This window comes from Penicillium cosmopolitanum (assembly GCF_028827165.1).
Source record: "Penicillium cosmopolitanum strain IBT 29677 chromosome Unknown utg000009l:1.0-9042332.0:1.0-9050551.0, whole genome shotgun sequence".
Classification (NCBI taxonomy): domain Eukaryota; kingdom Fungi; phylum Ascomycota; class Eurotiomycetes; order Eurotiales; family Aspergillaceae; genus Penicillium; species Penicillium cosmopolitanum.
The window spans coordinates 685,053-712,350 of record NW_026622679.1 but is presented as its reverse complement, the minus strand read 5'-3'; the positions used below and the strand labels follow the sequence as shown (position 1 = coordinate 712,350).

At 48.7% G+C, this 27,298-nt stretch overlaps 9 protein-coding genes across 9 annotated transcripts; 5 read left to right on the top strand and 4 right to left on the bottom strand.

The window, feature by feature from the left end:
* Positions 1-54: 54 nt before the first annotated feature.
* On the top strand, positions 55-1,804 carry N7509_008333 (cytochrome P450; the record flags this gene model as incomplete). Its single annotated transcript, XM_056632970.1, has 3 exons — positions 55-261; positions 316-588; positions 647-1,804. 3 exons carry the CDS (start codon positions 55-57, stop codon positions 1,802-1,804), a joined length of 1,638 nt encoding a protein of 545 aa, XP_056483590.1.
* A 478-nt stretch (positions 1,805-2,282) lies between these two features.
* N7509_008332 (transcription factor sphG) lies at positions 2,283-4,029 on the bottom strand (the record flags this gene model as incomplete). Its single annotated transcript, XM_056632969.1, has 3 exons — positions 2,283-2,745; positions 2,810-3,456; positions 3,520-4,029. The coding sequence occupies 3 exons, from the start codon at positions 4,027-4,029 to the stop codon at positions 2,283-2,285; spliced, it is 1,620 nt and encodes a 539-aa protein (XP_056483589.1).
* A 2,382-nt stretch (positions 4,030-6,411) lies between these two features.
* Positions 6,412-7,204, top strand: N7509_008331 (uncharacterized protein; the record flags this gene model as incomplete). The annotated part of the gene is made up of 3 exons (XM_056632968.1): positions 6,412-6,717; positions 6,741-6,886; positions 6,940-7,204. 3 exons carry the CDS (start codon positions 6,412-6,414, stop codon positions 7,202-7,204), a joined length of 717 nt encoding a protein of 238 aa, XP_056483588.1.
* A 913-nt stretch (positions 7,205-8,117) lies between these two features.
* Positions 8,118-9,331, top strand: N7509_008330 (short chain dehydrogenase/ reductase; the record flags this gene model as incomplete). Its single annotated transcript, XM_056632967.1, has 5 exons — positions 8,118-8,147; positions 8,198-8,264; positions 8,321-8,454; positions 8,511-8,817; positions 8,883-9,331. 5 exons carry the CDS (start codon positions 8,118-8,120, stop codon positions 9,329-9,331), a joined length of 987 nt encoding a protein of 328 aa, XP_056483587.1.
* Positions 9,332-9,547: 216 nt separating this feature from the next.
* Positions 9,548-11,077, bottom strand: N7509_008329 (acetyltransferase sphE; the record flags this gene model as incomplete). Its single annotated transcript, XM_056632966.1, has 1 exon — positions 9,548-11,077. One exon carries the CDS (start codon positions 11,075-11,077, stop codon positions 9,548-9,550), a length of 1,530 nt encoding a protein of 509 aa, XP_056483586.1.
* A 600-nt stretch (positions 11,078-11,677) lies between these two features.
* N7509_008328 (MFS-type transporter sphD) lies at positions 11,678-13,454 on the top strand (the record flags this gene model as incomplete). Its single annotated transcript, XM_056632965.1, has 2 exons — positions 11,678-11,935; positions 12,009-13,454. 2 exons carry the CDS (start codon positions 11,678-11,680, stop codon positions 13,452-13,454), a joined length of 1,704 nt encoding a protein of 567 aa, XP_056483585.1.
* Positions 13,455-13,644: 190 nt separating this feature from the next.
* Positions 13,645-14,622, bottom strand: N7509_008327 (monooxygenase sphC; the record flags this gene model as incomplete). Its single annotated transcript, XM_056632964.1, has 1 exon — positions 13,645-14,622. One exon carries the CDS (start codon positions 14,620-14,622, stop codon positions 13,645-13,647), a length of 978 nt encoding a protein of 325 aa, XP_056483584.1.
* Positions 14,623-15,412: 790 nt separating this feature from the next.
* N7509_008326 (reducing polyketide synthase sphB) lies at positions 15,413-23,105 on the bottom strand (the record flags this gene model as incomplete). The annotated part of the gene is made up of 5 exons (XM_056632963.1): positions 15,413-17,218; positions 17,280-17,573; positions 17,633-21,259; positions 21,330-22,371; positions 22,423-23,105. The coding sequence occupies 5 exons, from the start codon at positions 23,103-23,105 to the stop codon at positions 15,413-15,415; spliced, it is 7,452 nt and encodes a 2,483-aa protein (XP_056483583.1).
* Positions 23,106-23,500: 395 nt separating this feature from the next.
* Positions 23,501-25,028, top strand: N7509_008325 (aminoacyl transferase sphA; the record flags this gene model as incomplete). The annotated part of the gene is made up of 3 exons (XM_056632962.1): positions 23,501-24,344; positions 24,404-24,546; positions 24,603-25,028. 3 exons carry the CDS (start codon positions 23,501-23,503, stop codon positions 25,026-25,028), a joined length of 1,413 nt encoding a protein of 470 aa, XP_056483582.1.
* Positions 25,029-27,298: the final 2,270 nt, after the last annotated feature.

Sequence of the window (27,298 nt, the reverse complement as noted above, 5' to 3'; positions counted from 1 at the left end):
ATCGTTGCATGCTGATCTGACGTCTTGGAATACACACTCACTTTGACCGCCAGGATGAGTCGCTTAGGAGATAATTTTGGTATTCTGTATGTTGTTGCTGCAGCTGCAGCAGTGTATTTAAAGCCAGAGCATGCTATCTACGACTCGAGACTGCTGACCCTGATTGCTGTAAATTTTTTAATTACGCTGCTCAAGTTGATATACAATGTATCGTTGTACCCAGCTCTGTTTACCCCACTAAAACAAATACAGACACCGCCAGTAAGTGAGTCGAGGTGAGCGCACAGCCAATACATTGAATCTGACATTGAGTAGGATAGACACTGGCTTAGAGGAAATGGCGAGTCTATCTTGGTTGATACGCCTTTTGAACCAATGAAGAAATGGGCGCACAATTTGCCAAATGATGGTCTGATCCGTTATTATATTGTCGGAAATTTGGAGAGGGTCTTTCCGACGAGCACTGCCGCCTTGAGAGAGATATTGGTAAACAAGGCTTACGATTTTGCCAAACCTCGAACAATACAGCAATTCTTGTACCCCATAGTTGGACACGGCCTTCTACTTGCAGAGGGAGACGAACATAAGGTACGACGTCATTATTTGGTCCTTCTAGGCATGCATTCACTCACCTTCTTCTGTTCAGGTCCAACGCAAAAGCTTGATGCCAGCCTTCTCGTACCGCCATATCAAAGATCTCTATCCAATTTTCTGGGCCAAGAGCTCAGAGATGGTGAAAAGAATAGAACAGGATCTGCAGCACAGAGGGCCCGCTGAAGATAATACAATACAAGTCAGCAACTGGGTTGGGCGAGCAGCGCTCGATATCATCGGCATGGCGGGCATGGACCAAGACTTTGACTCGCTACGCAACCCCTCCGGAAACTTGAACAAGTCTTATCACAAGGTCTTTACCATGCCTTCCCTTGGAACAAAGATGCTTATGTTACTTGGCATAATCATCGGCGATATCACATGGGTCCAGAAACTACCAACAAAGCGAAACAAGGACATCCAAGATGGAAGACAAACGATTCGCGATGTCGCGCGCCAAATGATTCGAGAAAAGAGGGAAAATCTGAAAAATACCGGCTCGCAGACTGGCGTGGATATCATCTCTGTTGCCATAGCTGGTAATTCTACCTTCGACGAAGAAAAGCTGGTCGACCAACTCATGACGTTCCTAGCTGCAGGCCATGAGACCACCGCCAGCGCTATGCAGTGGGCTATCTACACGCTCTCCAAAAAACCAGAGATACAAACGCGCCTACGTGAAGAAATCCGCGCAAATCTGCCCTCCATTTTTGTAGAAAACCCGGAGCAAATCGACGCTGTCACGATCGACAACCTGCCTTACCTACATGCTGTCTGCAACGAGATCCTACGTTTTCATCCATCCGTGCCCAACACCAATCGTGTCGCCCTCAAAGATACCACTTTGGTGGGCAAGCCTATCCCAAAAGGTACAACCATTGTTCTAGCTCCGGAAGTCATCAACAAACTCGAGGGGCTATGGGGTCCAGATGCGGCCGAGTTCAATCCCGATCGGTTCATGAGTCCGGGTATGGCGAATACGGGTGGTGCAACTAGTAACTACGCTCTTCTCACATTTCTTCATGGCCCTCGTGGCTGCATCGGACAGGGTTTTGCGAAGGGTGAATTAGCCTGTTTGCTTGCTGCTACCGTTGGTCGATTCAAATTTGAATTGAAGTATCCGGATGCTAAGCTGGAAGTGCGGGAAGGTGCTACTCATGCGCCTAAAGATGGTGTTTTGGCGAAGTTTACGTCGGTGGAAGGATGGTAAAACTGATTTCGGCGTTTCTTTGCTGAGCTAGGATTCGACCGGTATATATCCTTCTTGTTGGATAGATTGTCGTGCCGGTTCAGTGGGGTGTTGTATCGCAATCCGACCTTAACGTGTTAAGACAAGCAAAAGCACGGTAATCTCGTAAAAGCACGGTAATATCTATGCAGGTAGAAAGATCGGTTAAAATAATGGGATGATATCAGAAAGAATCTGACCAGTATTTTTGAAGTAGGGTGCATTACGTTATGAAAAGAGCTTGATCAATTATGCCCCAACATACAAGTAAGACATGGATCGATTCTATAAACGAAAGTACCCTTCAAATCATCAAGCAGGTCAAAATCATTCTGGCACTAACATGCAAGCCTCAACATTTGACAACGAGTGGCGGGTCATAAATCTGATTTGTTTTCCCCACAAAGCATATCCAAAAGGACGTATCTAATGAATTGAAAATCTCACACCCAGGAGCTGTTTAACAAAAGGACCCCAAGTGCGGCATAAACTCATATGGGCCCGGAGCCAGCTCTCCAGTTGTAGAATTAAGCGGACTCAGGAAAGTAAATGAGGTATCTAGGTCTTGGAACACAGAACTATCAAACCCTGAATTGCCAATTTCTTGGGCTTTTGACCCCATGTAGCTGTAACGACTTCCAAGAGGGGAGAGGAGGTCTGTGATAGAGTATGTGTTTGTTGTTGATTCCGGGCTTGGCTTTTGCCGTTTGTGTTGGGTCTTTCGGGCGCTTGTTACGTTTTTCACGATAACTGATAGTTGGTAGAGCCTCCTGTTGTAAGACATGTCGGATCGGCTATCTGTGATTGTTTCAAGCATGTCGACGTAGTCTTGGATCATGCTGAGATCGGGCTTTGAATCTTTGCTGCTGAGGATGGATGAAAGAACTTCGTAGAGATATAGTGGAGGAAGCGAAGCAACGAAGCTATATGGGCGTAGCGTCATTAGTTATCCGTGTTGAGAGTAGCTATGGCTGCTTCAATACTTACGATGGGAAAACGGCGTGCTTGCCTTTGTCGGGTGGTGAGTTCCAAAGGCTTAGCACAAGTTTCATGCACATTCTAGAGACCTCTTGACATCGTTGAAATATGGTGTCTGGGTGGTGTTGGTGGGGCCAGATCAGTAACAATTGAACATTCAGGTATCTGATCGCTAATTGAAGCTTAGAAGCAGAGGTCTCAGGCAGTGTTTGAACAATGTCAAAGTCCATTCCCGAGTTCGTCAGCCAGACTTGAAGCTTCGATAACATCATGGTTGCGAAACCCCGAATCTCATCTTCATTTTTAGGCTTGACTTGGTTTGCGTATATTTCCAAGTAAATAGTCTCCTCAATCTTAGCCAGCTCAGATTTTGCGATGAGAGATGACGCAAGGCTAGCTTCGGAGGGCGCAACGTATGACTCGAAATAAATATCCGATGCGGGTATGTTTGGAGGCAACCCAGCTGTCCAGCACAGTGCTTTATCAATCGTGTACAAACAGTACGAGATGGTTTGACGCTCCATTATGTCCTCGTCGCTGAGGTGGCCTTGGAAAGATTGCCATTGGTGGATACCAGTCAACTTTGCGCACCGGGCAGCGAGAGAAAACAACGTCTCGGATACACCGATAGAAAAATGCTCCTGTGCCACCATGTACTACAGATGGTAAGCCTCGCACTAGGTAGGGGCAGAGAAAATATGTATTCATTTAGAACGTACCAGGGATAGGAGAGCCTGAACATTGATCAGGCCAGGTGAGACAAGCTGATCAATGTTTTGAACAGCTCTCCTTGCGTTGGCAAGAAATCCTGCAATCATGTCAAATTCCATTGACGAAACCTTGGTCCCTTGTCTGTTCTGCATTGACTCGCCACGATTCGAGCACAATGAGTCTGCCGACATGGCCATGAGAATGAGGTTATTGCAGCAGATGAGAGACGCCAGGCCTCGTTCTGACGATGGAGATTGTCGTAACGTGGTTGCCATGCAAATAAATTTCTCCTTTTGCCAAATGGGGAAGTGAGGGTTGATTGAGGAAAAATATGGCTCAATCATGGCATCCAAAATAGCAAACGGAGGTGTGGTCGGCGGTGATTTATCCTTGACGCATTCTCCCTCCCCTTGTTTAACAAGAAGATCGATCTTTCGTTGTGCTTCTGAGATGCATTCCTTGAACGTGTGGCTTTCACTGTCGCATCCATTTGTCATATTGTCCTTGATCTTGAGCATGAGTGACTCAAGAGACGTGGATCCAAAGGACCGTTCATCATTATTGTGACCCAAGAAAAATCGACCGAGAGGTCGTTTAAAGTCCCTCGTTTCCAAAGTGTCTAGGAATTGCTCCGGAGAAAAATGGGATCTCTGTCCTGGAGGACTGGATGAACGTCCTACAGGATCTGGCGTGGCTACACTTTGCTCATCGAGGAGTTGTTTCAATGATCTTTGTGTGTCTGCTATTGTATTCTTTTATTCTGATCAGTAACAGGCAGCTTAATAACACTATTTTCACTACGCCTGACTTACTTCAAGATGTTGGATGCGGCTTCCCATTCCAAGAATAGTATGGCTTCTGTGAAATTATGAGTTAAGAATCGGCAGGCATAGACGGAATTCCGGCACACATACAGGAGCGTTGTTTGATTACACTTTTTGCCTTGACCAGACCATTCACATTGTAGTCTAAGACGGGTACAATTTTTGCATGATGGTTTCTCTCTACTGCAGCGAATCTTCCTGGATCGACATTGGTCGCAGACTTGGAAGTGATCGGTCACATTAGCTTTTCTTTTCTTTGACTGCAGCTGACATGTCACTTACCAGTGTACTCATCTCTATTTGTCTCTCTAACCATTTTGCTAAGCTTTCTAGAGATCAGTTGATAGCCACGTAAAGTTGGGTTGGTGCACTAGAAAGTATGACGAGGACTGTGCCCAGCGTGGGATTATAGCCAATTTGTGCTGGGGAGGGCCCTTGCTGATGGCTGGCCTTTGAGAGTGCTACGATCGGGATGCAACATGCACGACTTGACTCGTAATCGACCGCTAGGATGTGACTGTAGGCAGACTCTTTGCTCCTTGACACGGGCGGGCTAACCTTATCAGGGGTTGAACCCTCCACTGTCCAGCGTCTGAAGCAAGCCAGTGCCAATCCGCTACGGGGTGCGAGGGATTTGGGGGGGGGGAAGTTGCAGCATCGTGCAGGTCTCCCACATTGTACCCATGGAAAGAAGGTGCTTTAGTCTATCATGACGAACGCTTTTAGGAAAGAGTTGTCCGCTTCGCTCCGGCGAGGCCGTGGGGGTGTTTCCTCCCGGGATGAGACTATGCTGCGGCTACGTGGCTAACGCCGTGCCTCGCTGCTTCGTGATTGGAGTAATAATTGTCAGATAGATGAAAGGTCTCAGGTCCAGTGGAGTTCTTAAATTGGAGGATCCCCACGCTCGTCGCATTACATGGCAGCACTAGCTGGGTCTGGCTTTAGATGCTCAGCCTCGCTAGGCGTACGATGGCATTTGAAGTTAGCGTGAAGCATGACGATTGCACTAGCGTGAGGGGAACTATCCCTCACCTTACGGAGTACATCCTAGTGAATTAAAGACTAAAACATATTCAACGTAGTGCCGGTAAGGTTTCTCGTCTGTCAAAGGATTCAAAAGGTCGAAGTTACGACGCGATCTGTATGTCTTCCTTTGTTTCGACCAGACGATTTGAAAGATCGCGTGGGGTCAGAATTGAGGGATGAGGTTAAGGTGTATCGAAACATGCACTAGTCCTGGTTGGGAACTATCGTTGAGGAAAGCGCACGGCCCGGACCGGTCCATATTTAAAGCCGGGAGGCAAATAGCGAAATTCGGTACATCAATCAATGATCTTGAAGGCTCCGGTATTATCTAATCGCTCGAAATACTATTCATTGTGCGAAGCCACTACAACAGGAAACCATTTTTCCGCTGGCAGTGGAGGATCTCATGGCGGCATCCTACGGATTGTAAACAGAAGAATGATACACTCCAATCTAATTAAGCGACTTTGAGTGTAATTTTGGTTGAAATTGAAAATATCAAGGTAGTACAGTGGTGTTTCATAAAGTTTGAAACCCTCCGCTTTTTACCGCCGTCTTTGACCGCCTGCACTAGTCCGACCGCCTAACCTCCGTAGTAGCGCGTCGCGCAGTAGCATTTTGGCAGTAAAGAAATGTACGCCCAATCATGTCCATGGAAAGTTGTCTAAGTTGCCATGCTCGTACACACACAAAATTGTATGGGCGCGAGCATGACTAATCTCGACTAGTCTACGAAACAGTAAACTAATACATATCCTGACAATATCAATTCTCCACTGATACTGACATATTTTAAATCTACGCGTTCATCCACTTGATTATGCCTGCTAGTCGCAAAGGGTGGTCATTGCCTGCATATAGGGCCCCCATACGGCCTCCTACTTGTCTACGGAAATATGAGCTTGATGCTTTTACGCGTATAAAGCCTGTGGTATTGAAAAAAGTCGCTAGATGGCCTATAAGCAGATTCATACGTAATATCCATTAATTCCAATCGGCATTCTCAAGACTACAATTACTAGAGAGAGTAAGCGGGTCGATAATTTATCTATGCCACGCTCCGGACGTCCTCGAAAGCTCGACGATGACGATAAAGCGAAGCCTTTAAACGCAATTGATAAAAACCCGCGCGCTTCCTATGAGGATCTCCTTTCTACTATTGATTATAAGGTCAAAAGAGCATCAATTGAGCGTCTTCTCGCTAAAGAGGGTCGACTAAAATGGCTTGTACTTGATCGGCCTGATTTAACACCTTTCACGCGCAAAAACGACTCGAATGGGCTCAAAAGTACGCAGGCTTTACTTCTCGTGCTTTTGACCGTGTATTTTAGTATACCGAGTGTAGAGTTAACCGAAGTATAGGAGAGAGACGAGAGTAGACTTTTAATCGCCCAAAATACCAACTTCCGCAACTCGATATCCGTGGACTACCGACAAAAGGAAAGCAAATTAACCAGATGTTTTGGACTACATTCTCTAGCTCTACACGACGTACTGGCCTAATCACTTTATTCGGAAATCCAGAGTCTACTCAAGGAGGTGTCGATCGCTTTTTTATTCCCGATCTTTACCTTCCAGTTCTGCCTACTTTACTTCAAATCAAGACGGCATTTTTCAACATGACAACGCGTTAACACATACTGCATACGTCGTGCGCGAGGCTCTTAGTGAACCAGGCCTCAAGATTATGGATTGGCTAGCTAGATCCCTAGATCATAGTCCATTTAAGAATATTTGGGCGCTCTTAAAAGACAAGCTCTATAAGCAGCATCCGGAGCTAAAGAGTATGCGCAATAATAACGAGACACACGAGCTTTTGATCGAGTGGGTGCAGGAAGCATAGGGTGAGTTAGACCTCAATATCATGAGGCATCTCTCGGAGACTATACCACATAGAGTACAGGCTATTATTAACGCAGAGGGTTGGTATATTAAATATTAAATATTAGGCTCGAAATCGCGGAGTTTGTGGCTGGCAGAATATTATGTAAAAGGGGTAGCAGAAATGGGCGGTAGATAACGGAGGGTTTCCTTGAAGGTTCAAACTTTGCGAACACTACTGTAGAGGATCAGCAGTGCAGAAAGCCATCGGGGACTCATTGGGTAACGTAATTCACGGCCGAGCCGATCATCGCAGAACACATAGTAGATGGGATTTCTCAGGTCACTATATGTCAACGACGAAAGTTCGTTTTGCTTAATTTTTGGTATCATATTTTTCTTCGCGTGAGAAATACTAGTAGTTTACCTTGACTGTAATATGGGGTAAATGGTTGTTTATCTGCATTACTAAATATATGCTCCGGTCGAGTGATCCCAATAATATATCTCGACATGGTAATACCTCAAAATACTTCTTGACTTGATAAACAGACTTAATACGATGTATTATGTACTGGGATATGTTAAAACTCTATTCTAAGCCTTGAGCGTTAAAAGACGAAGCTGTAATTTGTCACATTTACTATGTGTTTTGCGGCGAGCGGGTCGGCCGTGAATTACGTTTAAGTCCAAGACTATCGTTTCGCCTGCAGATCGGGGACGGGACCCGGCGCGGTTTGCTCGATGTGCTCGGCGCACGGGCCCCGACTGGCTCGCATCCACTTGGCCTTTTTGTAAGACTTCAACCCCCATGGCCTCCGCCCTGACGGACTATTCATTGAGTGCAACTCATACATCGGAACGTCCTAATTCAATTTCACGTATACTTCGTCGGCTTGAGCCGATTTTGGGGCTACTCTCTCCAAAACCAAACTATGAAGCCTGACCAGGACTTATTTGGCAAAGTAACTATCGCATTCCACATATCAAGGATACATATTGACATACTTGGCAGACAGCCTTTGTGACTGGTGGCTCTGGTGGGTTAGGGAAAGCGATTTCCAATGCCCTTGCTTCCCGAGGTAAGTTGATTCGTCAAATATTTACAGCGATATTTTTACACCTAACATCGACCTAGGTGCACATGTAACTATATTTTCGCGACGACTCGGCCCTCTAGAAGCCGCAAAGAATGAGATAGTCACAAATTGTGCTGATGCCAGGCGGCAAGAGATCAATGCGGTGCCTGTTGATCTGGCAGATGCAGGGGCAGTATGTGATCCTGGGATCTTTTTCCTGGAAAATTGTTCTAACTAGCAGATAACCAGGTCTCCGAAGCCTTCAAATCTCAAACTCGAATCGCCGATTTCTTATACTGTTCAGCGGGTGGAAACCATGCCGAGAACGGTTTCTTCGTCGACCTCAAAGCCTCACAGCTCGATTCCTGCATGAAGAATAACTACTATTCTACAGCTTACGCCGCAAAAGCCATGTTGGACATTTGGCTTGAAGATGACAAGAAGTCCTCCAGCACCGATACCCAGAAAGAACCTAAAAGACATACTACGCGGAAGATGGTATTCATCAACAGTGCAGCAGCGTTCTTGGGCATACCAGGTAGCGTCGCGTATACCCGTGAGTCTTCGCCTCAAACATGCCTCCGAATGTCTGTTGAAAGACTTACTAACACTTCCACTCAGCCGCCAAAAGTGCCGTCCGAGCCCTCGCAGATACCCTTCGCTTCGAATTCCTCCGTCACAACTCCGCAATGACGACCTACACGGTCCACATTGCCTTCCCAGCAGACTTTGTGTCTCCTGGTTTCAGACTCGAGCAAGACACCAAGCCGCATCTTACAAAGCGCATCCAAGGAACAAACCTTGCATCATTTGAAGAGCTAGAGAATAAATTCCCATCGTCAGAGAAGGTTGCGCTTGGAGTTATTGCGAAGGTTGATCTGGGGAGCTTTATTATATGTGAGGATTCGCTGGCTGCTGGTTGTTTGTTCACGAACATGACCGGGTTGAGCCCCAAGAGGGGGCTTGGGATCGTGGATTCAGTGATGGGTGTTGTTGTTGGGTGGATAGTTATGCCTGTTTTGAGACGGAGATGGGAACGGATGTGTAGGGAGGATGGGGAGAGAATGTGACATCTAGACTTGGAAGTATTTCCTTTGTTCAAAATAGTGGAATATCTATCCGAGTGTATGTATCTTGTCGTATGTTATTTCCCAGGAGCATCATCAAGAACTATCCTTGCATATAATGTGGCATCAATATTGAACAGTGTATACTACTGTGAGAAGATGTAATGGAAGCTTAGCGTAGCACCCGTGGACCAGGCTACTAATGTTCTATTCATAAAGCTACGCTCTATATTCATCAGACATCTGGCGAAGCTGCTGTTCCACAGCCGGCCAGAGGTCTTTGCGTAGGGAATACAAGCACCAAAAATTACCAGCAGCATCCTTGCCGATAACCACACCAGTATTGCGTGTTGCATATCCCTTAGTCCCAGTGCCCTGGATTGAGGATGGTTTGCCCAGCGAATTTGTCCGGCTCTTCAATGGCAATCCTTCCTTTTGGACAGCAGCCGAGAAATCAAGTTCGAAAAGCTTTGATTTGGCCCAATTGGAGATCATGATCATGTACATGCTGGGATTCCCAAACAGCGCCGGATGATGCGTATTGTCCAGTGTTCCCCTTTGAATATAATCCAATGCCTGCAGCTGCTCTATGTTCCGTTGTTGAATCAAAGACTTGCGAATCTCGGAGGCGGTGAAACTCAACGGTTCTTCGAGGACCTGGCGGACGGAGAGGAATGTCAAGGTTGCAAAGACGGCGTTGGTTACCAACGCAGAACTAGAGGATGGAATGTGGCCAAGGTCTGCCAGAAGTGATCTGCAACAGTATGTATTTCGCATGTTGATTGTGCGGTTAGGTGATGGTTTAGCCGCTCGAAGAACGACTCGTGTCCACCAAGCGAACAGGACATCACCATCGCTGATGAAAACGGGGGTATTGTTCTCATCAGTATGCCTGGCTGCGAGATCTTCCATTGCCTCTTCGCGCATCCGTTTCATGTGTTTTGCCGGCAAGAAAATGACCCTTTCTTCCTCACGATGCTTCCAGAATAGCTCGACCCCGAGAACGTAGCGCACGGCAAACAAGAACCATGTCCAACCAATGATCAGTGTATCGGCAAAGACATATTTCTGCACCACGTCTGCCTTTGCGTCACTGAGACCGGCCAGTGGATCATGAGAAAATCCCTCAAAGGGCTTCACCTCCTGTTCTCGTCCGTCAAGCACAGCAGTCCAGGCATCCAGTACCGCATTGAGACCCATCATGTCCATCAGGCTATGAAGAAAGGACACGGTAACAAGCGTGCCATCTTCGAAGGTGATGACGCGAATTCCGAGTTGTGGACTATCTGAGGACAGCCAATCTTCCAAATACTCCGGGAAAGCAGGAGTCCGAATGAACGATCTGAACTCCGGCTTACTCGCAAATCCCACACCAAAGACAGACGCCTGTCCGTCTGCATGGATCCGATGAGGGTCCGCCAATCGGGATGCCTCTGGATGGTCGGCTATCGTGGTGTTATATGCGGCCGTGGAGTATGCAAAGCCCGGCCGCTTGTCGTCGAAGCTCCGTGGCACGTGATATTCGAGCTCGCCCTTTTCATTTCTGCGTATTCGAGCGCCGAGTTTTCGCCAGTCTCCAATTTCGAGAAGCCGGGCTAGCGAGATTCGGAGCTTTTCATGGTCCAAAACATCGTCAAAGCGGAATGTGATATCGAACGAGAGGCCTCGCGTGTGGTGGTCGTCATCCCAGTAGTGGAATGGGATGATGGTGTCCGCTGGGTTCAGGACAGGTGCTCGTCCAAACCTCATTTTGAAGCGGACTTTGAGTTTCACAAAGAAGGGGACACATCTCCCTACTATGTACACATGTAGTATCACTCAAGAAGACTGGAGAGCCACCGGATCCACTGGGTCGGCCCGAAGAGGGTATTGCCGTTGCCTGATCACCACATTTTCCTACTTCGGGGTAGCTTCGCTGGCCGGGATCCGTCCTGCGGGCCCGGAGATTGCCCTAAAGGAATCCTGCGCGTGGGTGGGGCTGTCCGACGCCAGCCCGGATGAAAATTCTTGTAGGTATATGTAAATGTGTATTTGATCTGTATAATACCATACCAAGGTTACATTTTCCTACCCCTACCTCTTGCATGCGCCCCCTCTCCTTCTTTCAAACCCCCTTGTTTGGCGTACTCCACGTGTTGATTCATGCTGGGTCAGAACAATTTTCCAGAACCCCGAGGAAAGGTTCTCTCCTAGGGGCTCCGGAATCCAAAGATCACTCTGAACACACGCGAACACATGATCCGCTCTTGTCAGGTCGCTACCAGCTACCAATCGAGCTCCTGCACATCTTATCTCCACCTTCAACTTTAACCCTGGCCCTGACGCGAACTGTGAAATACTGTGTTCAAAATGGGCTTCTTTCAGTCCAGCACTGACAGGCCCGAGATATCCGCTCCCGAGGTTTCAGTTCAACAAGATGCGGAACCCAGATCAGAGAAGACAGGGCATGCAGAGAAAGAGATGGACGAACCTATAGAAACCCACGATGGGAGCGATGAAACGCAGTCACCAAAGAAACCATTGTCTTTCCACTTGGCATTCATTGGCCTCGCTACCAGTCTTTTTGTCTTCCAGATGGACGCAACATGTCTGGGTATAGCGCTGCCTGTAAGCTACGAAGATGCCTCTTTTGCTCCAAACATTACTTTTCCGATGATGCAAAGGCTAACCCATATGACAGACCATAGCCGGTGATTTAGGCGGCTCAAATTTACAGTCTTTCTGGGCGAATCTGGCCTACACGCTATGTGGCCTCTCCTTGCAACCAGTATGGGCCAGTATCTCCGACGCATTTGGAAGGAAACCGCCTCTCTTCGTATCCATGGCATTATTCTTTATTGGATCTATTGTTTTCTCCACCGCCAAAAACATGAACACGATCATCGTTGGCCGAGTATTGCAGGGCCTCGGCGGCGGAGGAATCGACGTTCTCACCGAAGTCATTTTGGCCGACATGACGACGCTGCAGGAGCGCTCGACATACCTTGGCTTAATGGGCATTCCTTCGGCTATCGGCAATATCTTGGGACCATCCGTTGGAGCGCTGTTCGCTTCCTACGCTAGCTGGCGGTGGATTGGATGGGTTAATTTGCCCATTCTGGGGGTTGCTACACCGTTGCTGTTTTTCTTCCTCAATTTACGGCGGGTCAAGCTCGATGCCTCTCTCGGCGGCAATCTGGCTCGCCTTGATTGGATTGGTATGATGCTGATGATTATCGGTATTACTATCTTCGTGTTGCCTCTCAGTTGGGCGGGTTCTCTGTACCCGTGGGCTTCGTGGCAGACTCTTCTTCCGATGCTTCTGGGAGTTGTGGTACTTGTTGGCTTCGGGTTTTACGAAGCGTACCCAGCGTCACCGATCGTTCCTCATCGACTGTTCCATTCTACGACTGCCAATATGACATTGGTGGGAGTGTTCTTCCATGGCGCAATTCTAGTATCTCTTTTGCAGTATCTACCTTTGATATATCAAGCTGTGCAACTCGAAACTCCAATCCTGTCTGCCGTCTCCTTACTGCCGACTGTCATTACCAGTGTGGTATTTGCAGCTATCTCAATGATGATGGTCCCGTTATTTGGAGGATATGCGTGGCTCCTCCGGTTCTCGTGGGTCATCCTCACGCTGGGAACTGGTTTACTCGCTTTGTTCAACGTTGGATCCTCAGAATCAATGCGTTATGGACTTCCGATCTTGTGGGGGACGGGTGTTGCCTTGCTCCGTCTCAGTATCCTTCCCATGCAAGCGAGTGTCAAGGATATCAATGACACTGGCCTCGCAATCGGATTGCTGTTAGCTATTCGCATGTTCGGAGGTCTGGTAGGGCTCACCATTGCTTCAACCATTTTCAATACAACCTTTTCAATCTCCTCCTCTTCAATAGAGCTTACCGGATCCCTGGCACCTCTTCGGGACGCTGCCAATGCTGTCAACTTCATTGACAAGCTGAGGTTGCTTGATATTTCAGCTGCAAACCTTGATCCAATCTTGAGAGTTTATCTCAAATGTTTCCAGACCATCTTTTTTACAATGACGGGCCTGAGTGGTTTTGGTCTAGTGACCTCATTCTTTGTTGTCGAGATTGATTTGAATCGGAAAAATCTTGGAAACCAACGGTTCGAAGAATAGTTGATTCCAATAAAATGGAGATCACACGACCTACCCAGCTTGAAGCATCTTGAGATCAGCAGCTCTATTGAGTGAAGGACACCGTTAATAATTTTCTTTCATTTGTTTTATTATTGTCCGGATATATTGTAATGAACTTTCCAACAAGCACGTAGTTCGAACATCGTAGATAGGCCTGCAAATGCAATCTCTAAACATTCTCATAGTCAATAGTATCCCACTGCTTAGGCTGATTGATAACATCCTGCAGCTGCTCCATAGCCCCCTGAAGATCATCCAGCCCCAGATGCAACGCCAGCTCAAGATAATCCTTGGTCCACAACCCTGGCGAGCCACGCGGGTACTGCGACCTAAACCCAACAAATCTCTGCGCTCTCTTCGACAAAGTTTTCGCAGTTTCCAACGTAATAATAAACGGATGCGCCTCAGATGGCGTCAAGAAACTCGGAATAACAGTAAGCTGGATACACTTCCGCTCCATCTCGGTCTTGTTCTCGCCCATGGCATGAATCACCTTCCCACCAATAAGCAAACAATCGCCCGTCTTCATTTCCGCCGGAATTGTCTGCCCCATGTTGCCGCGCTGGTCAAACGGCCACTTATTGCTCCCAGGAATAAGTCGCGTCGCGCCCTTCTCCTCTGTGAAATCCGAAAACGCAAAGAGGAAGTTGATCTGTGGCTCCGTGCCGTCGGGCCCGAGTTGTGCGTACGGCGGGTAAGACGTCAGATCTCGGTGCAGGACCTGTCCCGGCTGGGGGCCCAAGGCATTCAGCGTCGTTGCCGCGGACAGCCAGTAGTCGCCATTATGTCCTCCTTCAGTGAAGGTGCGCCTGCAGATGCTGTGGATGAAGTCATTCTCGAGAATGAGCTCGCGGAACGTCGGGCTGTGGTTTATTATGTCGCCGGCGCGCTTGGTCTTTTTGCCGTGGAAGGCTGCTAGATCTGGGTGCGGCACTCGCGAGCCACGTTGGACGGAGTCTAGGCGGGCTTCGAGTTCGTGGGTGATTTGGTTTGCTTGTGCTTCTGTGAGCATGTTCTTAAGGATTACGCCGCCGCTTTCTTTCCAATGTTTGAATACTTCGTCTAGCGGGGTGTCGGATGTGACTTCAGCAAGTTTGAGGCCATTGGGGATGGCAGTTTGGGGGGTGTCTGTTGGAATGCGCCACATTTTGAGGATTGGTGGTGACTCAAACGGTTGATTGGAGGGAATTAAGGAGATTGGACGACTAAATTGAAGTCAACGTGCTTTGTTGTGAAGTATAAATAACATGAGCACCGTTTACAGGTCGTAAGTTGTTGTGGCCCCTCTCCAATTACACAATTACTCTTTTAGTCTGTAGCCTCATGTTGTCAGCGTCGGGTCCCGTCCCCCGCAGCCGGCTTGTAGTCGGATCCCGGTCGCGAATGTCAGAGAGCCCACTTTGTTTCCATTCATTTCAGCTCGTACCATCTGGGAGATCTTGAATCTTGCATCAGGTAAAGCTGTACAGGAATTGGATGGTGATGTTGGGGCTCAAGACTGTAGACTCTTGGCATTATAGCTACCCAGTCCTATGTGGTTAAGTGTCCATGAGGCATATGCACCAGCCACTCAGTCAAGAAAATACCAAGCGTTGGCCTCTACATAGGGCAGATGCCGGTAACGAGACAGACTTCGCTCTAAATATAAAGCTCTAGTCATTCCCAAGATGATGTACTGCTGTTAGTGGATAATTTAGATAACCTTGGTATTCCCTCAGGGTGTATGACTCCCGGTGCTCTCTACTTTAATTATATTGTTATTGGTGTCTCGGTGACAACTCATGGATTACATTTAGCAAGGGATCCAAGTTTCCTGCCAATGCAGTTTTCTTCCTCAAGTATCGGGTCAAAAGCAATTCGTGTAGTAGTAAGTATATGACACGAAAGGTACAATCCCCCCCCCCCCCAAAGTAATCAGAAAGACAGATCATCTAGCTCTAGTTGTTCTCTGTCGCAATCCTGAAGACCTCATTGGCCACATGTTGACCGAGGATATCAAGAGATCCAATACTCATCATCTCCAACATAGGAAGATCAAATGAAAATACCTGCTTAATCCAAGCACGTAGCTCAAGAGCAACCAAAGAGTCAAGTCCAAGGTCGAGCAGCGGCAAGCTAGTGTTGAGATCATCCTGAGGCTTGAGCAGCAGATCCAAAAGCTTCTTGCCGATCTCAACAGCAAAGAGCTTCGATGCCTCAGTGGACTTCAAAATCGACGGGTCAGCCTGGGTTTTGGTCAAGTAAGACTTGAGAATATCGGTAGAACCGGCAGTTGCGCCAACCACGGAGTTGTTGTGGTAAGAGGCCATGCGACGGTCTTTCTTCCAGATCACGTAGTTGCTAGGGTCGTGCAGGGGAATAAGCAGAGCCAGTCCAACGAGGAAGGTATTTTTATGGATGAAATAGGAGTTGTTCTTGGAAGCGGTAGCAAGTGCTTTCTCGGCAGCTTGACTGGGCTTGTTGTGAACCAACATAGAGATTGCCATGGCATCAATGACCTCCTGCTCCAACACGGGCTTGAAACCGCTGCGGGACATTTTGCCCATCATACCCTGGTGCTCTGAAATCCAGCCAACGTCCTCAACAGCACCCATGTCAACCACCGAAGCTGCTAGGCCGAGGTCATTGCGATATTGGGCGAAAGAATCAAGGAAACTGTTTCCACTGGCATAATTTGCTTGACCTGCCTGTCCGACGATTCCGGAGACAGAACTGAACATCAAGAAAAAGTCGAGGTCCAATCCTGCGGCCACAGATGCATTGTGCAGATTCCAAGTCCCCTGGACCTTTGGTGCCACCGATGCGGTCCACTCGGAGAAACTCATCTTGGTGTAGTTTTCGTTGGAGACGACCATGGACATCTGCACAATACCCTTGAGGGGGTATGTAGCGCTGGCAATGGCTTTGTTGACGTCCTCGAACTTTGTGGCGTCTCCACTAACAAGTTTCACAGAGCAGCCCATGCTCTGGAGTTCGTGAACGAAGGCATCATCCTTGTTGGTAAGGCCAGCACTGCGGGACATGTAGATGATTTCGCAGGCGCCGTGGTCAACCATCCACGTGGAGACAGCCCGACCAATACCTCCAAGACCACCGACCATGAGGTACGAGGCGGATCCAGGGAATGATACCGCCAGAGCCCTCTTCGTAGTTTGGAAAGCACTGTCGGCCTCTTCTGCGGCCTCCTTGATCGCCACACCGACGCGGCCAATGTGAAGGCCCTTCTCCATGAAGCGGAACGCGTCCTGGGTCTGGGCTGCAGTGAAGATTTTCGTTGGCAGTGGAGAGATGTGTCCCTTGTTATAGAAGTCTAAAATGGTGAAGATGAGGGCCCTGGCGATGTGGATTCTCTTCCACAAACCGTCGATGTCCACACAGCAGTAGTTGCGGTTAGCCAAGAAAGGCTTCATGTCGAGCTTACTGGAACCGATCAGATCTCGCTTTCCAATCTCAAGCAGTGTTCCAAACTCGGCAACGCAGTTCCAGGAAGCGTGCAGAAGCTCACCGGAAAGTGAGTTCAGGATGAAGTCCATGCCACGGCCTCCGGTTTCCCGCATCACACCATCAACGAAGGACTTGTCGCGGGAGTTGAAGATGCGGTTTCTCGGGATGTTATAGTTGTCCATCAGATATTTCACCTTCTCCTCATTACCAACGGTTACATACAGCTCTGCCTCCAGCATCTGGGCCACCTGGATAGCTGCCAGGCCGACACCACCGCAGGCACTGTGGATCATGACAGACTAGGGAGAGTGAAGTTGTCAGTCAATTTTCAATCATGAGTAGAATGTTTATGTAGCTTACTTGGCCCTTGGTAACGCGTCCAACGTTGATCATCGAGTGAATTGCGGTGAAATAAGGGATAAGCATCGTTCCTGCCTGGTTGAAGGTGAGGCTGTCGGGAATGCGAACACAGACATCAGCCAGGGTAGTGGTGTATGTCGAGAAAGCATCCTTTCTGCAGAAGCAAACGACTCGATCACCAACTTGGAGATTGTCAGGGCTGACGTCTGCTCCCACGCGCGTAACAACGCCAGCGGCCTCGATACCGAACAGACGGACAGGAAGCTCAACAATCCCGAGAGCGACCAGAATATCCTAAACATATTTTGTCAAAATCATATCTTGAAGTTTAGACCTTTATTGCATAGACTTACGCGGAAGTTCAGACCGGCAGTGTATACTTCGACTTCGACTTCGTGCTTGTCAAGATCCTCTCGTGCATGACGCTGGTAGTGCAGACTGTTAACACGGCCAGGAGTGCGGACATTCAGAGTAGCCATCTCGTTTGACTCCTCTGAGACCAATAGATTATCTGTCAAAACGAAAGGATGGAATCGAGAAACCTGAATGCGCTCGTTGAAGATAGCCCATTCATAGTCGGGGTTGAGTTCCTCATCGCCCTGTCGTGTCTGAAACTTTCCAAGCACTTTAATGAGATGCTCAACAGACCTAAGGTTGTCCAAACAGTCAACCTGGCAGGTGGCCAAGTCGGCCAGCTGCTCTGTGCGAACTGTTCTGGCGAAGCCAAGAACCTGAGCATAGCGAGGATCACGGCAGCCGATGTCAATAAGATGGGTGACCCAGAGCATTCCGGCATCGCGCTCCTGGAGACTAAGAAGGAAAGTCTTAAATGACAGGAATTGGTCCTCATCCATATCGTGGAAGAATGGGTTCTCGATGTCCAAGAGTGAAATCACGTCCTGCCCAACGGGCGCGTCATCACCCAACTTGCACTTGCTCACTTCATAGCCTTGCTTCTCGAGCAGGCTCAGAATCTTGATGACAGCAGGGCCTTCCTGTTCGACAAGAACAGTGATCTTGTTGAGGGGCTTCTCAATAATCTGTCTCGCGATTATGGTTGTGGTAAATTGGTGAGGCTCTTCTGCACCGACGGTGAGAGCCTCCACGTTGCCGAATCCAGCGGCAATAATTTTTGTTTTCCACTCACTCTCGGTCAGGTAAGGGATGTCGGTGCGCTCATCCGTAGCACCCCAAGTCGCGGGAAGCAGACCGAGCACATAGTTCACCCACTTGGATGACGGGCACAGCTCTTGCAGAAGGAGGCGACCTTCAGGACTCAAGAGCTTTTTCATATTGGCCAAGCTTTCCTGGACATTCTTCGTTTCGTAAAGAACATTGGAAGCGATGATGAGATCGAAGCCGACTTCCTCGAATCCTTGGTCAAAAGGATCACGGCTGATGTCCAAACTGGCAAACTTCATGTTGGGGAATAGCTTCTCTTGGGTTTCAGAGACGACGTATCCAGGGGTGGTCAACGTGTAGTTGGAGCAGAGGACTTCTCCATTTGCGTGGGTCAACTCAGCGATGATATCGCGATGAGAGGAAATGCCCTTTCCGGTTCCAACTTCCAGAATACGGAGGTTGGGCTTGGAGTGGCCCAACGCCCGGATGAACTCACGCCGGTCGAGCTGTCCCAAGAACCCATAGACTTGGGCGACTTCACCTTCTTGCAGAACACTCTCCAAAGTTTCACCAGCGAGGAGATCATCAATTTTATTGAATATCTGGTGGATGGCATTGGCGACTGGGGCGGCAGAAGTATCAGCAAGCTGGGCCTTGATACCTTCAATCCGGGCTGAAATAGCCTGAGTGTCAGGACCTGTCCAGGTTGATGGCAGTTTGGTCACTGTCGATGTTGATTGAGCTTTAATCCAAGCAATGTACTTTTGCAGATGGGGCAAAATCGAATCACTCGCGCTTTCAGTGAAATGACGCTGGGACAGCAATAAGCAGATTTCTCCGAGCTCTTCAAGGAGGCGAAGGTGCTCTGTATGCCCTGATTGGATATGAAAAAGATCATTCACATCCAAGAAGTCGATGTCAGGCCTCCATTCGCATCGTGAGGCAGCATGGTCGTCATTCGAATTGGCTGAGCCGGCGCCATCAGCAAGAGACATGCGGATTCCGGTGGCTTCGACAACAATCTTGCCCTCGGCTATGCAGCGGCTATCCCCAACCACGGAGAAGTTGCTTGAGAGCTTAGCGGATGAGCTGATTACCATGTCCGAGGAGAATCGATGAATGGTCACTTTGTCGATGCTAGTCGGGAGCCAGGTCTTGGTCTTGCGAGCGTAGCCGTTGACGGCGGCCGCGCCCAGAATCTGAAGTATGCCGTCAAGCGCGGTGGGGTGAATAAAATAGTTGGCCTCGTCGCCTTGTTTTCCGTTGGCGATGTTTCCAAAAGCCTGCTGTTCAGAAGTTGAAGTGGCAATAGTCTCCAAGGTCTGGAAAGACTGCCCAAGGTTCAATCCACCCTTAATCATCTTCTCATACCACTTTCTGACATTAAGCTTTCGAGGCAAGGACTCGGGCTCTGGAGCATCCTCAGGAGTGGATGACAGGGCAGACACCTCTCCGGAGCAGTGCTTGGTCCAGTTCCGCCCGTTGTAGGCTGAGATGGAGAACTCCCACCATGGGCTGTTTAAGGAGTTCGTCAGACGATGCGGTCGGAAGTTAGCCATAATCTCCGTCGGATTCCCTTCGCTGAGCACTAGAGCTGTGCTGACGATGATGTTGCGGATATTGAACCCCTCATCCACATTGGTCAACTGTCTGATGGCCTCGCCTGCAAGAGCAATATAACCACAGAATGGGAAGACGATGTTTTCTCCCACCTTGTGATCACGAAGCCACGGCGCGTTTGTAATGTGGAGAAGGTTCCGCCAGGCAGGCTCAGTGTCACTGCTCTCAGCCACCCTCGCACCGAGAAGGTCATGGTGAGGAGCTTTGCGGTTGCGCCATTCTTTGCTGAGGCGAGATTCATACCAATAGCTGCCTTCATGATTCCAAGGGTAGCGGGGGAGGTCCGGCAAACAGGCACCGGTTGGGAAGAGGGCCTCAAGATCAATGTCGACGTTGAGTGAGTGAAGTCCTCCGATACCAGACAGGAAAGAGGCGGTGCAGTCCTGATTACGCACCATGGTGGAGACATAGGGAGCAGGAAAGCCAGCTTGAGAAAAGATTTGTCTCAATGGTCCCGCGAGAGCTCCGTGGGGTCCAACCTCAAGGAAGATAGCGTTTTCTCCAACCTCATGCTCCAGAATGGCAGTGACAGCCTCGCGAAATCGAACAGGTGATTCCAAATTGTCCTGCCAGTACTTGGATCCGATATTGTCCTCGGCACCCAAGATATTTCCAGTCACACTGGAAAAGAAGAGCTTTGATGGTGCTCTTCCAACAACTTCCTCGCCAATCAAGGCTTGGTAGTCACTTCCAATCTCCTTCATGTGGTATGAGTGGTAAGCTTTGTCAACCTGGAGCTGCCTGGCGAGAATTTGAGGCTGCTTCTCCTTGATACTAGCGATGACAGATTTTACAGCATCAACATCACCCGAGATAGTAACGCTCTTGGGGGAGTTATCGCAAGCAATGGAGACATTTGGGACAAGATACTGCTCAGTCCCACTCCAACCCATTCCGATTGCAGCCATTGCTCCTGGCTTTTCCTGCTTGGTAGTGACGGCTCCACGGTGGTGAGCAGCAGTGATGGCCTCCTTCGCAGTGAGAGCGCCGGAAGCATATGCTGCAGCAATTTCGCCACTGGAATGACCCACGACGGCGGTGGGGATAACTCCAGTGGCTGCGAGGGTATCGACTAAAGCAATCTGGATAGCAGTGCACAATGGCTGAGAGAATTCGGCCATGGTGATACGGCTCTTCTTAGCTGGCTTCTTGAGTTCCGCTTCAATCGTGTATTGAGGTTTCTCACCGGCAATGGTCTGCAGGTGTGCATCGAGGGCTCGGATGCTTGCTTTGAAAGTCTTGTTCGATCGCAGCAGTTCACGTCCCATCTGGGGGCCACTGGGCGCCCTGGCCAGTGAAGATCATTACAACGTTGGGTGATTTGGTAGACTTGGAGTTTACGGGCTGAGACACGGTCTCGATCACCCCGTTGGTGACAATGGCATAGGCTCGGTGCGGCAAATGCTCCCGTCTCCTTGCCAGAGTGTAGGCCAAATCGCCGACCTTGTCGGGATTCTTCTCAATCCACTCCTTATAATTGTCAACTAGTCTCGTGATGGACTTGGCCGAATTGGCTGTGAAGAGCAGGAGCTGGGGTTCCTCTGGCGTTTCGTAAATCGCATCCGGAACATTGTACGTAGCCGCAGACTCGAGAACAACGTGGGCATTAGCACCACCAATGCCAAAGGAGTTGACGCTAACACGTTCCAGCTTGCTTTTAGGCCAAGAGATGGGCTCAGTTGGAACCGTGAGCTTAGCCTCTTCGAATGGAATGCTAGGGTTTGGAGTGGTGAATTTGATGTTCGGTGGAATGGTGCGATGTTCGAGTGCTTTGACCATCTTCAAAAGGGACACAAGACCGGAAGCTGCCTCTGTGTGGCCGAGATTAGGTTTGACTGATCCGATGTAAACGCCCTTCTCTCCGAAGACGCGGGCCACAGCCTGTGTCTCAATTGGGTCTCCAGTCGGGGTTCCGGTTCCGTGACATTCAACCATGGCGGTCTCGCCAAAATCAGTGATGCCACCCAGTTCGTACGCTCTCCGCATCAAAGCTTCTTGCGCTTGTGTGCTGGGCTGTGATAGCGTTGGGGTTTTTCCATCCACGTTATGGGATGTGGATCTCACGACAGCTCGAACGGGGTTGCCATCCCTAATGGCATCTGCGAGCGGCTTGACGTAGACTGCGGTAGCCGCCTCTCCGCGGGCGTACCCATTGGCGTCGGCAGAGAATGTCTTGCAAGAGCCATCACTCGACAAAACGCCTTGTTCTTGCATGGCCATGGACATTCCTGGTGCAAGAATCAGGTTCACACCACCGACCAAGGCTGACCCACAGTCACCTCGGCTGATAGCAGCACATGCCTCATTTAAAGCAACCAGGGCAGAAGAGCAAGCTGTGCGGATCGTCATACTGTTCGAAATGTCAGTAAATCGCGGTTTTAGCTCTGGTGGATGAACGTACCTTGGCCCTTGTAAATCAAATTCATAGGAAAGCCGGTTGGCGACAACGAAATCGCCAGCACCGGAAATACGATGGATACCCCATGGCTGACTCTCCTTTCCAAGCATCTCCAGCCAGTCTTCTCCAAAGTTACCGATATAAGTACCGATAGTCTTGCCTCTCCAGTTCGTCACACCGGCGTCTTCAAATGCCTCACGTGCGACTTCCAGCATGAGCCGCTGCTGAGGGTCAGCTCGCTCTACCTCTGATCGTGTCATCGTGAAGAAGGACATGTCCAAGGCGCCAAGGTCGACGTCCTCATCGAGGAAGTATCCATACTCCGTCGATACAGTTCCAGGCTTCTTTGTGTCCGAGTAATATGAGTCGATGTTGTACCGTGATTCAGGGACACGGCATCGACCGTCTTTCTTTGTAAGGAGGAAATCCCAGAGTTCCTCGGGTGTAGTCAAGCCTCCTGGGAGACGACAGGCCATACCGCAGATGGCGATAGGGATTTGGCCATTAGTATGTGTTTCAGTGCCCGAAACACCATTTGTACCGTTGACGTTGGCAGATACTCCGTTTGTAGACACACGATCAACGGGCACATCGGCGACATCGTCGTTGGAATGCCCGTTGGTGAACCCATTTGTCGAAGCCACGGGCACTCCGTGGCCTTCGAATGCGTTGTTGTTGATAGTCATGACGAGCCGTTTTCGTGTATGTAGGTCGAAAATGTAAATGACCTGCCTCGTGGCAGTGGGATCTGCACTTGACTTTGAAGTAAATCATGGCAGGCCCAACAACGTGCATATGTTCTTGAAGAGTGAGGCTCCTCGGGATCGGCTCGGCAGGCAGCCGTCGCCCCGGCTTACCAACGCCGAGCGGAACCCGTCGAGAGCCCGCGTTGGCAACCCGCCGTCTCTCGGGCCGGAGCGCCGATGGGGGCCACAATCGATGTGTTGACACTTCTCAATTTGGCCATAAATGGGATTGAGATGGGATGGAAAATGAAGAAACTCATATTTGTCGAACTACAAAGGGGTTCTGATTTCGTTCCCTCGGTCGCATCATAGTCCAAGAATTCACCTACCTCGTTATGGCAGCCACTGACAAAATTGTCTCGGAGATGGCCTCCTGGATGAAGAGCCAGAAGCTAGTGGCTCCCCAGATGAAGGATGCTCCTGTATTCTACAGGAACCTTGAGGAGGCTCTGGATGTTCGACGATCCACCCAGTCCATGCTCACCCGTGGACAAAACACTTGGAAGGATGGCGGCGCCATCGACTTGTGCTCCAACGACCTTCTGTCCCTGGGGCGCACGGGAGAATTGCGAGCCGAGTTCCTCTCCGAGTTGGCCAAATACCCCGACTTTGCGCTGCACTCGGGTGGATCGCGTGTTATGGGCGGCAACTACGACTACATCGAAGAAGTGGAGCAGGAGATAGCCGATTTCCTCGGTGCAGAGACCGCTCTCATGTTCAACTCGGGATCAAATGGAAATGTTGCCATCTACACTTCCATTCCTCGCCCCGGAGATGCCATTGTTTATGATGAGCTGGTTCACTTCAGCACACACACCGGTATGGCCTCGTCGTTGGCTACGACTAAAGTTTCTTTCCGTCACAACGACCTCGATGCCTTCCGTGAGGCTATGATTTCCACTATGGACTCTCAGCCCATGATACAGGATGGTTCACGCTCTATTCTTGTTTCCATCGAGTCGGTGTACAGCATGGATGGCGATGTTTGTCCTCTTGTGGAGATGCTCGAGATTGCTAGGGAGATTTGCCCTAAGAAAAACTTCGCCTTCATTGCGGATGAGGCTCACGCAACTGGGATTGTTGGTCCCAAGGGTGTTGGTCTTGTTAAGCACCTTGGTCTTGAAAAGGACATTGCTATTCGTCTCAACACATGTGGAAAGGCTCTGGCTTGCACTGGATGTGAGAACAACCCCTTCACGTAACTTCATGCTGGGCGACATAACTGACAATTTCAAAAGCGGTGGTTCTTGGAAGCGCCACTGTCCGAAACACGATGCTGAATTTTGCTGGTTCTCTGGTTAACACCACAGCTCCCTCCTTCCCTTCAGTTGCTGTTGTTCGATCGGCTTATAACTTGATGCGAACTGGTGCCACCCAGAAGGTATGCAATCGATTATTGACTCGAACCTTTGCATATCATACTCACCGATCTTCTAGGCCCAAGATAACGTACAGCATCTGGTAAGATACTTCTTCAAGAGCATGAACTCCCACCCACTTTGGGATGAAGCGACCGATATGGGTCTTCTTTCCATTCCCATCATCGATGAATCAGAGGAGAACGATTTCGTGACGCACATCATTCCAATCTGGACCCGGCAAAAGTACAACTGGTGGCTATTCTTTCACCTACAACTGGCCAAGATCGCCGTTGTTCCCATCGACTATCCCCAGGTTCCCAAGGGTAAGGCTCGCCTGAGAGTCATGATCCACGCTACAAATACTGAAACAGAGGTCGATTACCTGTGTTCTACTATTTACAATTTCGTCAAGGAGATGATGGATATCGAGGAGAGTGGGGAGAAGGGAAAGATTCCCAAGGCTGCGCAGCAGATTTACGCGTTGATGGCCGCAAATGCGTAAATCATGGCTATGTTACGAAAGCTCCTGTAAGAAATTCTAGAGGGCAAGAAAGTATAACCACCTGTAGATATTCAATTCAGTTCAATTCAATTCAAGATTCTATTAACCTAATGCAGCCTGGCTAGTGAGCGCCGTGGCTATGTAGGCGTTTCCTCCATCGGGAACCAGAACCATCCTAACGCCACGCCCACAGTAACAAAAGACAAAGGAGATACGGCGTATTACCATAGAAAAACAAGTAAGAACTCCTACAATATTGGACAGAATGGGAGGCCACAAATAGTGCAAATTGTCCGACTTAGACCATTATTTGCGACGTGTACAGTCGGGGTCATGCACGCGGAGGCTCATTACCGACAGCCCCAACGGCCAGCTCTGTCTTTCAATGTCAATCACTTCCAGGTTCCGACTAAAATCCCGGCGTATTCCTTTCCGCCGTTTGTCTTGCAGACGCGGGCATAGAATGTGGACTTGACGCTTCTGGTCCTCCAGCATCGCCTGCAATGCCGTGTCAAGAGAGTGGTCACCACACTGGGTCTCTAGTGCATGGCCGATTGCAGTTCTGGGTCTTTATCGGCAGAGGTCAGGTTGCTGTTTTACGAGTGTAGCGCCTTTGGTCAGGAGAAAGTTTTTAATTCTCCTTACTAAAGTGTATCCCTAACAGGGGCTGATCCAGCCTATAGGGCTCATAATCAAGACAAATCTTCTAATTCCCCAAATCCTTACCAGCCGTTTCCATAATCAACACTGGGTGCTTTCCTTTGACCTTGACTATCTCTCCGGCGTTTGCAAGGTCAATAGTCCACAGTTATGGGAATCATGGGTATGATATATATTAAGGAGAAGGTTATTCAGAAGAACCATATCAGCTATGAATGCTGTATTAACTAATGGCTATGAATCATAACGCCAACAGTATCTATTAAGCTATGCACAGATTCACATGTTTCCACCATCACCTAGAGTAGCTCTGAGTTTCCATGGTGGAAATGTAAAAAGAATAACAAGGAACAATAAAATAAATAAACTCGAAATAGGAAACCCGATAATGCACGTACTAGCCCAGAAAAATGATTTGTATATGGTAACATATTAGTGTACGACAGGAAAGGAACTCTGTCACGCATCGCCCCTATCATGCTCCACGTCGTCTGCGACCACCTCATCAGAAAACCTGGCTTATGTGTTGAAGGAATGACCGTCTTCCTGATCACATGAACCATATAGGCTGATTATACGAGTTCATAGCAAGATATTACTTTACATCACAATATTCGATCTAGAGGGCACTCGCTCCGACTGGCTCTGGCAGTGCTACTGTCTCTTTTTCTACTTACAGACCTGGAGTTCGATTCTACTAATAGAACTTGAAGACAATTCAAGCTGTCGGGGGTGACTGGGGCGAAGGGGCTCGCTTTTTTCGAGTGGACATACGCTGTAACAATAGATTCTCGGCCCCTTTGCCATTACTCTGTAGATCGACAAGTTGCAGTAACCCCCTTGGCAGCAATGAATCTGTGATCCACTCACGCCCCACGCCCCCATTAACGCCATTGCTGTAAAATATAAATACAGAACCAAGATATACAGTGCCCAAATAATTGATAGTGTTGACTATTACAAGACGTTATAACAAACTAGTGCTTGATCAGGGTAGCATAAATTATGGATCGCAGATTCATACTGCCAAAGGGTTGGAACAATTGAAACCACCAAACATAAACATATATTATTAGTAGATGCTGGATAAGACCCATAAGTAATGTACATCATAATAGAAGATCAATTCGCCATGGCTTCCCAATATGTGCTGATAAGGACTGGTCTATGAAGGAACGCACTAGACTTGCCCGTCTCAACTTGAAACCAAAAAAATTTGCTAGTGGACAGCTTCATATCGAGTGAAGAAATATCGTAAATGGGTCGATATCTGCCAATTTAACAAGTGCTTCTGTTCATTCTCTACCCCTCTGAAATTTGTGCGCTCGAAATTTACGGGGAGTTCAAGAATGCTAGTTTACTCGGTTGCGGTACAGATGAGATGAATTTCTATACATGACTCCTTTTAATATCCAACTAAATCTCCGACGCAAAGATGATAATATTCTTTACAGTAAACTGTCTTCACCAAATGATATGCCTGAGCTTTATTCTATGGTTATACGAAATTGATCTATTTTGGCGTGAAAACTTACAAGATACATAACGATTACTACTAACTGGCCCTGGCACACTTGCATAGTCAGTAATTGAAATTTGAGAGAATCGGA